The sequence below is a fragment of the Rhinopithecus roxellana genome, chromosome 17 (assembly GCF_007565055.1).
Source record: "Rhinopithecus roxellana isolate Shanxi Qingling chromosome 17, ASM756505v1, whole genome shotgun sequence".
In the NCBI taxonomy this organism is placed as follows: Eukaryota; Metazoa; Chordata; class Mammalia; order Primates; family Cercopithecidae; genus Rhinopithecus; species Rhinopithecus roxellana.
The window spans coordinates 22,830,590-22,843,522 of NC_044565.1; the positions used below are offsets into that span (position 1 = coordinate 22,830,590).

Sequence of the window (12,933 nt, forward strand, 5' to 3'; positions counted from 1 at the left end):
ATCTTGGCTCACTGCAACCTCCGCCTTCTGGGTTTAAGCGATTCTCCTGCCTCAGCCCCCCAAGTAGCTGGGATTACAGGCATACACTGCCACGCCCAGCTAACTTTTGTATTTTTAGTAGATACGGGTTTCCACCTTGTTGGCCAGGATGGTCTCCATCTTCTGACCTCATGATCTGCCCACTTTCACCTCCCAAAGTGCTGGGATTATAGGCGTGAGCCACCGCGCCCGGCCTAGACCTGAAAGTTCAAAAAAATATATCTATCATGCATCAAAAAGCTACTGAGGCTGGGCATAGTGGCTCATGCATGTAATCCCAGCACTTTGGGAGGCTGAGATGGGAGGACCACTTGAGCTCAAGAGTGTGAGACCAGCCTGGGCAACATAGCGAGACCTTGTCTCTAAGGGAAAAGAAAAAAAAAACCATTAGCTGGGTCTGGTGGCACGTGCCTATAGTCCCAGCTACTTGGGAAGCTGAGGCAGGAGAATTGCTTGAGACCAGGAGATGGCGGCTGCAGTGACCTATGATCGTGCCACTACACTCCAGCTTGGGTAACTGAGACCCCGTCTCAAAACAGAGAGAGAAAAAAAAAGATACTGGAGGATCAGCTCCAACAAAATGAGGAAGTTAGCCAAAAGAGGAATTATGGGTTCTAAATATAAAAGAGAGGCAAAGGAAATGTCCAGGAAATTCCAAGATTCAACTGTAAATTAGGCAGAGAACAACCAGCCCAGGTCCCTCAGTCAGAAGACTGAGGGAGAAATCTTGAAAATGATAGACACCATTAAATGCATCTAAAAAATTCAAAAAATGGTTTACACAACTTACGGAAAACTAGGAATTAAACTGTTAAATAGTACAAAGAAAACTCAGACCAAGAGAGGGAAAACAAGACAATTAATAATTTTAGTGAAAGCAAAGTTATATAGGAAAGGCAGAGGAATCATAGTCCACCAGGAATTCAGTTGAAATAGTTTTCTTACATAATAATGTAAAAACTAATATTCATATAAACAACATATTGCCGAAGTTTACTAGTGTTTTGAAAGAATGGAAGATGAGAATATACTGCAAGTATTTGGAGAGAGAGGCAAGCAGCGAATAAGTGACAGTTATGTCTTTACTTCCCATAGGAGATAATGCCTAAAATGGAAGAAAAATCAAGAACTAGCAATATTAGCATGTTATTTAGAAAAACATCAAAAGAATCACCTAAAGTGGTTGCCTCTGGGACCTTGTAATGGCATAGGAGCTCCCCTTGGAGAACTGCTTGACGTTTTTTGTAACAAGCTTAGCTCACCTATTTGAATATTAAAGCTTTGAAAGAATATAAACTAAAAACAAAACTCTCACAGCTAATACGCATCTGGGCCAAAACTTGAACCTGTGTGATTTAACTCTTCATCAAGCCCATTAATTTGTGAGCCTGTGCTTCTTAGCTCCTCCACTACAATGCCTGCCTAGCACAAGTAAGCACTCAGTGTGTTTTTAAATGAGGAGGAGAAAGTGAAATCATGGAATTGCTTTTGTAACACAAGTAAATGAGCAAGAAGGGCATTCTAGATAGAGGAAACAGCAGAAGCAAAGACAGGAAACAAAGTGTGTGAGAGCTGAACAAGCACGGGCAAGGAGGGAGGAAGACAAATAATGAGAAGCACTCAGAAAACCCACTGCGTGTGTGAAGGAAGATACAGCAAGAACGGGAATCCGGAGCTATGTGCAGGGGAGTGGAAGGCATTGGTCCCTTACAGACAGACCCACATGGTCTTGACTGTATGTATATGGCCCTTGGGAGTTGGCTGGTGTGTTGTGCAGTGCTGACAGTTCCTTCCCACATAGTTTTGGCTTTCTAAAATCTAGAGTAGCGCCAGGCTGTCTAACATTCTGAGTACTTTCAGTAGTCCAACTGCAGCCTAACTAGTTATTCTAAGCAGCCACTGAAAAGGCCACTTACGGTGAACAGGGGCAAGTGGAGCCTGGTGGGATACCTACAATGCCACTCTCTCCATTTTTGGATCCCTTTTTGCTATTTAAAAAGCATTAAAATCCAGGGCATAAAAGGAATCATCATCTCTAGGTGAACATACGTATCTGCTACTATCATCATTCAAATATGAATTTCTTCCAAAGTTGATTAAGCATTTACTTCACGTCAAGCAGTGTGTTGGAGCATACAATTTCTGATTTTAAATAACTTACTCCCTGATAGCAGAACTGCTTACAACATAACGGGTTAAGCAAATAATTGGTATAAAACAAAAGCACTGTGGAAGCACAAAGGAATAAAAGACTATATATTCAAAGTTTCTTACGTATAATGTGTGTATACTATTACATATTATATTACTTATTAGGTATAATATTATGTATAATGTCAAACAGAGGTAAAAGAAAGATGCTACTCTAACAAATTTCCATAAAATAACTCTGCTTCGATCACCGTCAACTCTTGACCAACCTTATTTATCTTCTAAACCCACTCATTGTTCTAAGGACTTTACATTATTTCCTCCATGTATATTTCAGCATGTATATCTAACACATAGGGACTCTTTCTTTAAACATAAAAATCTGCATCTTGAAAAATGAGTAAGTTTTAAGAATTGAAGTCTAATTAACGTAATAAAATGTGCAGATTTTAAGGTGTTCAATTGAGTTTTGACACATATGTACCCTGTGTAACCACTATCTAAAACAACACACAGAACATTTCTATGGCCTAGAAAGCCCCCATATACCTCTTTCTAGTCAACTTCCCACCCCTGAATAACCATGTTCTGATTTCTTTTTTTTTTTTTTTTTTTTTGAGACAGAGTCTTGCTCTGTCGCCCGCGCTGGAGTGCAGTGGCCAGATCTCAGCTCACTACAAGCTCCGCCTCCCAGGTTTACGCCATTCTCCTGCCTCAGCCTCCCGAGTAGCTGGGACTACAGACGCCCGCCACCTCGCCCGGCTAGCTTTTTGTATTTTTTAGTAGAGACGGGGTTTCACCGTGTTAGCCAGGATGGTCTCGATCTCCTGACCTCGTGATCCGCCTGTCTCGGCCTCCCAAAGTGCTGGGATTACAGGCTTGAGCCACCGCGCCCGGCCACCATGTTCTGATTTCTATCTCCATAGATAATGTTGCCTGTTCTTGGACTTCTATAAATAGATTCATAGAGTATATATGAGGTTTCTAGGTTTTGGTCTAGGTTTCCAGGCCAAAAAAGGGGGAAAGCATTCCAGGTAAAAAGAACTACATGTAAAAATATTAAGTTGTATAAGGATATGTTCACAGGATTTTGAAGAGCTCAGGAAGGTTGAACTGAGACTGGGGACTGGTAACAGAGAGAGAGAGACAAGATCAGAAGAAGAAGCTCATTGGAAAGTCAGGCTTTCTGGATTAAATATCACAGTTAATTTGTGGGAACCATGTTGTTAAGTAAGATTTTCCCAATGCCCAAAATGATTCTTCTGACCTAAAACTGGTCAGTTCTCTCAATATGCTCCTTTCTCCTCCACCCTCCAGCTGAGAGTGACCAAGGCAAGGGCGGTGTCCTATATCTCATGGCTGTTCAGTCCCATTTTGTCCAGAGGCCTCTGTACCATCTCAGGGAAGGGAACAAACCCCGCTTGACTTTCTTATGAGAGGGTACAATCTCTGCCTCCATTTTAAACAGTCCCAAGTCCAAGGGGCAGCCTTACCATTATCTGGATTTCTCTCTTGCACACCTGGAGATCATGCTCATTGTTGACAAACATGCGTTTCAAGGCACATTTCATCCCATTGCTTGTCCTCACCAGAAATACAATAGCAAATCCACCTGTGAGAGAAACACACACAAGCTCTTTTGAGTCAATGTTCAAAAAGTCAGTCAGATGACTGTGGTGGCTGGAGGTTGCCGCTGTCACTGCGAATGGTACTGATGCCACTGCCAGCCAGCCTTTAGGGCTAGCCTGTTGTAGAATACGTTCTTAGATTCTCAGAACTTGGAGATATTGCTTGTGGAAGGGGATGGCAAGAGTCAGAGAAATTGTTTCCAAACACCTATCTCAGTATAACAAAAGAATAGTAATTATTTTCCAAATAACCTACAAATAAACAGATAAATGGGCGAAAAAAACCCAACTACATTACAACTACTATCCTACGTACTTTTTTTTTTTTTTTTTGGAGACAGGGTTTCCCTCTGTGGCCCAACCTGGCATGAAGTGGCGCGATCACTGCTCACTGCAGCCTCGACCTCCTGGGTTCAATCGATCCTCCCACCTCAGCCTCCCGAGTAGCTGGGATTACAGGTGTACACCACCACTCCTGGCTAATTTTTGTACTTTTTTGTAGAGAAGTGCTTTTGTTATATTGCCCAGGCTGGTCTCAAACTCCTGGACTCCCACCATGGCCTTCCACAGTGCTGGGATTACAAGCATGAGCCACTGCACCAGCCTTGTCTTGGGTATTTTGATGCTTTTATTTAATTCTTAACACAATTCTGTGAGATTGGGTGCCATTTTCCCCTTTAAACAATTACCAGCTGAAGAATACAGAGGCTCAAAGAGATCTGATTCAAACCAAAAACATTTTTAAAGACGTAAGTGGAGCACACTTTCCCTCATACCAGAGAGGCTAGGAAATTATTTCACTAATTGATAAATAGTTGTCGATTAATTTCAAGAATCTCTTCTTTTTTTCTTCTCATCCTATCATTCAATTTGAACCTAAAAACAGACCTAAAGATTCCTTCTGCCCTCCCTGCCTCCTGGGCTATCGAGAAGATACATGATATGGGTAAGAAAGTGCTATTCCACATAGCATACACAAGGCAAGTATGACACAATTATTGGGGAGACTTTTTAATGTCCACACTGACCTTTCTCTAAAAGACAGTTCACAATTCATTAATAGAAATATATAAGCCAGGTATGGTGGCTCATGCCTGTAATCCCAGAACTTTGGGAGGCTGAAGCAGGCAGATCACTTGAGCTCAGGAGTTCAAGACCACCCTTGGCAACAAGGCGAAACTCTGTCTCTACAAAAAATACAAAAATTAGCCAGGCATGGTGGGCACGCACCTGTAGTCCCAGCTACTTGGGAGGCTGAGGTGGGAAGGATGGCTTGAGCCTGGGAGGTGGAGGTTGCAGTGAGCCGTGACTGCGCCACTGAACTCCAGGCTAGGTAAGAGACCCTGTCTCAAAAAAAAAAAAAAAAAAAAAAAAAAGAAATGCATATAACTCTACAGGAATTCTCAAGTGCTCTAAATTTGTTACACTATAGCATTCCCCAAATTCTTAGAACCCTAACCTCAACTTCACTCCTAAAGCACTGTATGAGGTGTTCAATGCCATTGGTGAGAGGAGTTAGATAAAGTGAGGCAAAACTGTCAAAGTTGAAGACTTTTGAATAAGTAGCAGTTACACTGGACACTCAGTCCATCTGCCTGCCTTGTACATTGTCATCATTTAGCTTGAATATCCTGTCCATTGACTCTGTTCAGCAAAAAAATCAGTATGCTATTCTTGCTCAGAGGTGGTCACTAATTGTATAGAGGTGAACACAGAGGGAAGTCTTCAGTATGGGAATTTGAGTAGAGGTTATGACGTAGTACTGGGCTAGGAGCCACATGCAAAATTGATACAGATCAATAAACAACCATTATAGAGATCTTAGGCCTCTGAGAAATAACGACTTGGGTCCTGATTATGCCCTTCGAATTCCCCCAAGGCTTGGCGGCACTTTAGTACCTGTCTGTTGATGCCCATGGCATTTCCTGCTGCATCTTTACACAGTTATTCTTTTCAAGTTAGCTTGAGTTGGTTTTTGTTCCTTGCAACCATAAAGAGCCTTTAAAATCATAAAGCACTGTTGAATGTTTTCATAAAATACACATCTAATTTTGTAAAAAGAAAATGTAATGGGCTTCGGTTCCAAATGTGGACTGTGATAATGATTTACCAGAGACTGCATGTTTGTATATTTCCTGTTACAATGTTCCTCAGTATTCAAATAAACACTAAAATTTACCATACAATCTTTAATTTTAACTGTCATCTCTCTAATCTTTTACCTCAATAACATTTTCCATTTTCAAAAGTAGCATTGACACTTAGAGGTCTTATCTCTCTCTCTCCCTCTCTCTCTCTCTCTCCTCCCCCCCCCCCCACCCCCCACACACATTCCTCAATTCTAAAATGCATGTTTTTTACATTTTGCTTTTTAGGGTATCAGAATGTCTTATAATAAACATGTGCATTTAATGCAGTGGTATTTATCTTTTCTTCCCCCCACCCCCTGCCAAAGTTATTAAATCCATGATGTTATCTTATAATTAATTAGAATTGAGGAAAATGGTAGCATAAATTGCAAAATTTCTATGTATGTTCATAATTGTTTTGTAGATAGTATAAGTAGGATTCGTTTCATTGATATTTCGAATTTTTTAAAAATCACAGAACTACAGACTTTGCAAGACTAGCACTCCTAGAGAGCATTAAGTCCAAGTGTTTTGCTTTATGCATGGACAAAACAAGTAAGGCTTAGAAGTCCCATGGCTAGTTATGGGCAGAAGCTGGAGTGGTTCACTCTCCTAGAAAAACCATGTGATACCCTTTAGATAATATGGAAACAGCTGACAATGTTGTGAAACAAAAGTGGGAATAGGTATTTCCTACACTTCAGTGATGCCCGGCGCTGCTGAAAGACAGGGCAATTCCTTCAGACGCTGCAGTTCGAGATAACTACCACCAGATGGGAGCAGTGCAGTTTTCTTTGTAGGTAGCAAGATGACCTTCTCAGCCAGGACTGAGGAAATGGGTCAGTCGCCTACCACACAATCCAGTAAGCACAATGGCTGACAAGAGCCAGCCCAGATTCTCAAAGCCTGTGACCATGATAAATCTAAAAGCAAATCAGTGAATCGCTTTACTTAACACAGATGAAGCCACATTGTCAAGCATCTATGCCTATAAAGGAGCTTATCTGCAGATGAGAAGCATTTAAATCATGAGATCAAAATCCACGCCTAACAGGATTTGTCAGTCTAAAGATGTTGGTCACTATCACTGTGTAGTTGGCCAAATGGAGATGTAAACTACGAGGTTAGAAGAGGGAGAGAGTGCCATTCAAGACACTTCTCGTGCACAGCCCCGTCTGCCACACCGATCAGGGTGATGAGATTCTCAGCCAGAGCTTAAGAGGGTTCAGGCTATTATGGAAGGAGGCTGTCAACAGAGAAGACTGTCAATAGAGATGTTTCCTTCAGCCTGAGTTGCATCCCAAGATCTTGATTAAATGGGAAAACCTAATGGTTTGGACAGAGGTAAGAAAATCTTAACATTCAGTAGCCTGGGTCAGTCTCTGCCTACTGACATTTTTTGAAACACTCAGATAATCTCATCCATGAATCTACTGATTCAAAAAGATACAAAGGATATGATCTAGTATGTGAAGAAGGCAGGGTAATTTTGACATAGACATGCTTTGCCTATTAAATATGTAGGATTTTTTTTTTTTTATGTCCACAAGAAAACATGTTTTCTTTCGTTTTCCCTAAAATATACAGCATTTTTCGTCTAACTTTCTCCCCCTAATTGTTGATGGAGATGTGGATGGCTATTTATAGCTCACCATGAGTTTAGAGGTTTTGTCTGTTTGGTTTGCCTCTGGATTGTCATGCCATAAAATAGTATTTAACACACAGTGAGCATTCAATAATGAACTAACTCTGCACTTAAGGTTTCTACAGAGGACAGAGAAGGCTACACACAGATAGTGGTAAACAATATGGGAAACTAATGTGATGGCTCATGTAACAGGATGGCCACCATGCAACTCCAGATCATTGTTGCCATGTGGGAATGTGGACCTGGTTTTGTCAGATCTGCTAATTTCTAAAAATGAGCTAGAAACCCAAAATTGTATGTGACATCTCCATATTTAAACATTGGCAACAAGTCACCTTTTAAATTAATGCTGTTCAGGTCACCATAGCATAGGCGCTAAAGAAAACACATCTGAAAAGCTTTAGATAATCTCCGAGCCTCCAGTTTTCTACGTCTGATCTAGTCTAACCCCTTCATTTTACTCAAGACCAAGGAGGGGAAGTGACACAGCTCATGTTCCACAAAGTAAAAAGATGATTTGCAAATGAATTCCAACATATATATAAATATTAGCTCAGCCATTCATTACCACAGTTCTTGTCTTTCTTCCCTCAAGATGAGTTTACGGAATACTCCTCCCACCCAGCATGTGTATACGACTTATTTTAAAGGCATTTCAAAATAAATTATTTCATTTGTATTCACACAACAACTGAATGAGGCAGGCGAGCAACCTATCATACTCATTTTCCCAACAGGGAAGACACGTAGAAAGATTAAGTTCCTTTCGCAATAACGCATGGAGCTAGTTGGTGGTAGAATTCTGATAAGATCCATCGTCTTCAGAAATTTTTATTTTTATATCAACTTCACATATAATACAATGCACCCATTTTAAGTGTACAGTTCGATGAGTTTTCCCAACTGTATATACTCTCATGAGTGGCTGTGGTGACAGCCAATCCATCACTGCAGGTAGTTCTTCAGGTACTTTTGTAGACAATCTCCCCTACCCTCCCTCACCATCCCATGTATTAAGTAACTTTGGATCTGCTTTCCATCCCTATAGTTTTGCTTGCTCTAGAATAAGTGGAATCCTACAGTATACGCTCCTATGGTCTGGCTTCTTTCACACAGCATAACATTTCTGAGATACATCTTCCTTGTTACATGTATCAGTAGTTTTCGTTTTTTTTGGTCAACTAGTAGTCCATTGTATACATACTCCACAATTAGTTTATTCATTCACCTGTTGAAGGACATGTGAATTGTTTCTAGTTTTTGGCCATTATGAATTAAACATTCATACAGAAGTCCTTTCTATGGACATAGATAATTATTTCTCTTAGGTATATACCCAGGAATGGAATTGTTGGGTCATATGGCAAGTGACTATTTCCCTTTACATATAAGAAACTGCCAAGCAGTACTCCACAGTGGTTGTGCTATTTTACACTCCCAAAGCCATATACGAGAATTCCGGTTGTTCCACAGCCTTATCAACACTTGGTATTGTATGTTTCATTTTAGCTATTCTAGTGGATGTGTAGTGACATCTTGTTGTGGTTTTAATTTGCACTTCCCTATAGATCCTTCAACATTTAAACTCCTAGGATTAGCTGCTTCCCATCACTTTCCTGATAAAAGATTTTAATAAGCATAGCATCATGGAGTCACTAATGAAATTACTGAGATAACCTAGACTTCTACCTGCTAAATAAGCAAAGATGACAGAAGTGCCTAGTTCTCTGTAGGGAGAAGACAGTGAGTGAGAATTTGTAATACACAGAGGAGGGTATCACATAAATTCTAAAATCTCTTTTAGTTCTGATATCAACATGAGATCATGGTCTTCAAACTTTTAAAAAACAAAGACAGGCCAAGCATGGTGGCTCATGCCTGTAAACCCAGCATTTTGCGAGGTCGAGGTGGGCGGATCACGACGTCAGAAGATCAAGACCATCCTGGCCAACATGGTGAAACTCTGTCTCTACTAAAAATACAAAAATTAGCCAGGCATGGTGGCGTGCGCCTGTAGTCCCAGCTACTTGGGAGCCTGAGGCAGGAGAATTGCTTGAACCTGGGAGGAGGAGGTTGCAGTGAGCTGAGATCGCACCACTGCACTCCAGCCGGGGCGACAGAGCGAGACTCCATCTCAAAAACAAAACAAAACAAACAAAGACAAATTAGCCAGGTGCACTGGTGCATGCCTGTAGTCCTAGGTATCAGGAGGCTGAAGCAGGAGGATTGCTTGGGCCCAGGAGGTTGAGGCTGCAGTGAACTATGATGGCACCACTGCACTCCAGCCTGAGTAACACAGCGAGACTCTCTCTGTCTCTAGAAAAATAAATACAGTAAAATATTTAAAAACCCTCCTTGGGCGCCTCACTATAATATTCAATTCAGCAATGGGGCTTTGGAAGAAGAAGCAAGTAGTATATCTCCTGGCTCTGTATTCAAATACTGAATCATCCTAGAGGGTGCCAAGTCCCAGGGGCTGTTCTGAATGAATCAGGACACCAGTGACTTCTACTTTGCAAGGAAAAGTGAGGGAGGGGAAGTTAAGGTGAGCAGGAAGAGGAGAAAAATACCAAAGTGATTATCTGAGAAGTGATGGCAAAGAGCTGGGCAGACAATGAGAATGATTAGACCAGGAATATGAGACAAAGAAGCGCATCATGGTGCTGAGACAGGAATTCTGGGTTTGCTGCCAAAGAGGTTTGCTGGATATTTTAAAATCGGGCCTATATTCTAGGCACTGAAATTGCCAACTGTTTATGTCTTGCAGGTAAAAGGAAACTGTGCTTCCTAACATCAGTCCTATATACACTTTTGGGAATGGAGTCCACTTGTCTGAGAAGGAAAGATGACATAAGCCAAAAGAGCTGGAGAATACCAAATGAAGAAAAAACGCATCCAGGCCCACTTTCTGCTCTTTGTTTTCCAATTTTCTGCCGTACAAACTCTTGGTTTCTCTTTTAAAATAAGATGAAACTCAACAGATGCTGCTCACTTAATGCAGAAAATGAGCATAAAATAATAGTCTTCTAAAGCTTTTCTAAGGAATCAGACAGATAACTCAGTTAAGGTGGGTTTCATCCAGGAGACGTACATGAACACTGAACAAGTTGCTAGATCCCTCTGGCCTTCATTTCCTCATGGGGAGAAATTAAGACTAAATTAGGCTGGGCGTGGTGGCTCATGCCTGTAATCCCAGCATTTTGGAAGGCCAAGGCGGGTGGATCACCTGAGGTCGGGAGTTTGAGACCAGCCTGGCCAACATGGTGAAAGAAGGTGTTCCTGCCTTTCCCTTGCACCGCCACCTCCCTGTAAAAACCACTTTGTATTTGTATGACACATTACTTATCACAAAATCCTAAATCTGGAATATCTTCTTGAGATCAAGAGCACAAACCCAAATGCCTGAAGAGGCCAGGGAGATCACACAAAGGAGTGAAACAGTCCAGCTTTAACAAAACGTATGGAGGGTGTGTGATGACACAGACTCACTGTCAGGAAGATCACAGGGAGGAGTGGGGCCAGTGGCCCAGAGAAAGTTCATTCCCCTGCTCATGGGCCTGCCACTCCTCAATGCCAGCCAGTCACTGTCACAAAGGAGCGTGGGCTAAGAGTTGTCAAGTCTTTTGATTTCTAAAAACAGCTGGATTTTTAGGTGAGAGCTCCTGATTTAAATATCAGGCAACAAACTCTTAAAAATCTCTTCAAACTTGTGCAGTTTAATGAAAACATATTTCTAAGCTAGGACTCAACCAGAGAGCCCTGCTTCCATCTTTACCAGGGCCTGTGAAGTCAGCAGGTCATGTACTACAACCTCCACTTGACCAACTGGGAAACTAAGATACAGAGAAAAGCCTAAGCATTCTTCTTAGTACTGCCACCTAGTGGCAGGACCAGGGCTAGACTGCAGGAGTGCCAACTCCTGGTGTCCCCTCTCAAGCTGCTGTCCCCTTCCTGCAGCAACAGATCATGCAGGAACACCTCCACTCCCAAGGAAGGGAGAAGAGAAATGGCACCATGAAAGGCAAGAGGAACTGCCCACAACTCTGCCTGTCTAGCTGATCAGGTGGGAGAGTGTCCTCTTCATGGTGAGATCTTGGGTGCTGTTCGGGTGACAGAGTATCCTCTCCATGGTAAGAACCTGGGTGCACTATTCAGGTGGCAGAGTGTCCTCTCCACGGTGAGAGTTCAGGTGCACTATTCAGTGGGAGAGTGTCCTCTCCATGGTGAGAACCTGGGTGCTCTATCCACAGCACCTGTGAGCTCCCACAAGGAATGACCCCCAAGAGGCTGGTCAACACCCATCCACAACTTACTCACATCAAAGACAACTTTGCCAAAAGCTTCAGAACAAAAGTTTTCAAAACTCTAGAACAGATGGCAAGGAGCACAGCAAAGCTTTTTCCAGGAGAAAAGGTCAATGCAAAGCATGTGTCAACACTGATTTCAGTGGGGGCTTGGGGTTTGTTTTTTAATGTCAATCTCTCCTCACTTGCCTCAAATTAAAAATCACCATGTGCCAGCTCCTTCTGGGGAACATGTCAAAGCAGTCCTTTCCCCAGGCAGACAGAACACCCAGATGGGGAATGACTTGAGGTTTTCAACTCCCTTTCTCCCCACTCAAGCTGTGGGCACAAAATCAGAGACTGGCAAACGGTGGTGGTGGTGGAGGTGCTACAGAAACATCAACAGAACCCAATCAAGGCCACAGCCCAGGCTGAACATGGCACACTGGCCTGGCTATTGGTTCTTCCTCTCCAGGACTGTAATGATTGATTAGGGAGGATCTCCAGCTCAGGAGGTTCTTTTTAGGGGTTTGGCAAGAGTCTCCCTCCTCCCCTCAAAAAAAATTTTTCCAGGAAAAAGACTTGCCTGGAACAAAAGGGAAGAGTTTAAGAAATCAAGTTGGTTCACATACACCAGAGACATGTTGATTACCGCACCTAGAACCATAGTACACTGGGCCTGGGCTATCGGCTAAGGCTGACCAAGAAAGGGCCTTTCCACAAGCTACCTGCCCCTACCTTTGCCATATACTGCTGCCAAAGAGTTAACTATCTAGCAAATGTAGAGAGATACGCTGAAAGACATCAGAAACTGAATATCATTTGAAACTTCGCAATGGCTTCTCACCCCTCTTAGAATAAAACTCCAAATACTGACCAAGGCCTGCAAGGCCCAGAGTGATGTGGTCTCTCTCCAAACTAACTCATACACCTCCATCTTCCAGTGCTCACTCTGTTCCAGCCACAAGAGCCTTCCTTCTTCTGCAGCATTGCTTATGCTCCAATCTGCCCAAGGATCTTTGCACATGCTTCTCCCTTTGGCCCTTTCACCTCAT

The 12,933-nt window shown here is 42.3% G+C and overlaps 1 protein-coding gene across 14 annotated transcripts in view; it reads right to left on the minus strand.

Annotated features, from left to right (window-relative positions):
• Positions 1-12,933, minus strand: part of AAK1 (AP2 associated kinase 1) — a 182,025-nt gene that overhangs the window by 90,122 nt on the left and 78,970 nt on the right. For all 14 annotated transcript variants that reach the window (XM_030920851.1, XM_030920852.1, XM_030920861.1 and 11 more), the window contains one exon: positions 3,684-3,802. In XM_030920851.1, the coding sequence (XP_030776711.1) occupies positions 3,684-3,802 (119 nt within the window). The remainder of the gene's footprint in view (positions 1-3,683; positions 3,803-12,933) is intronic.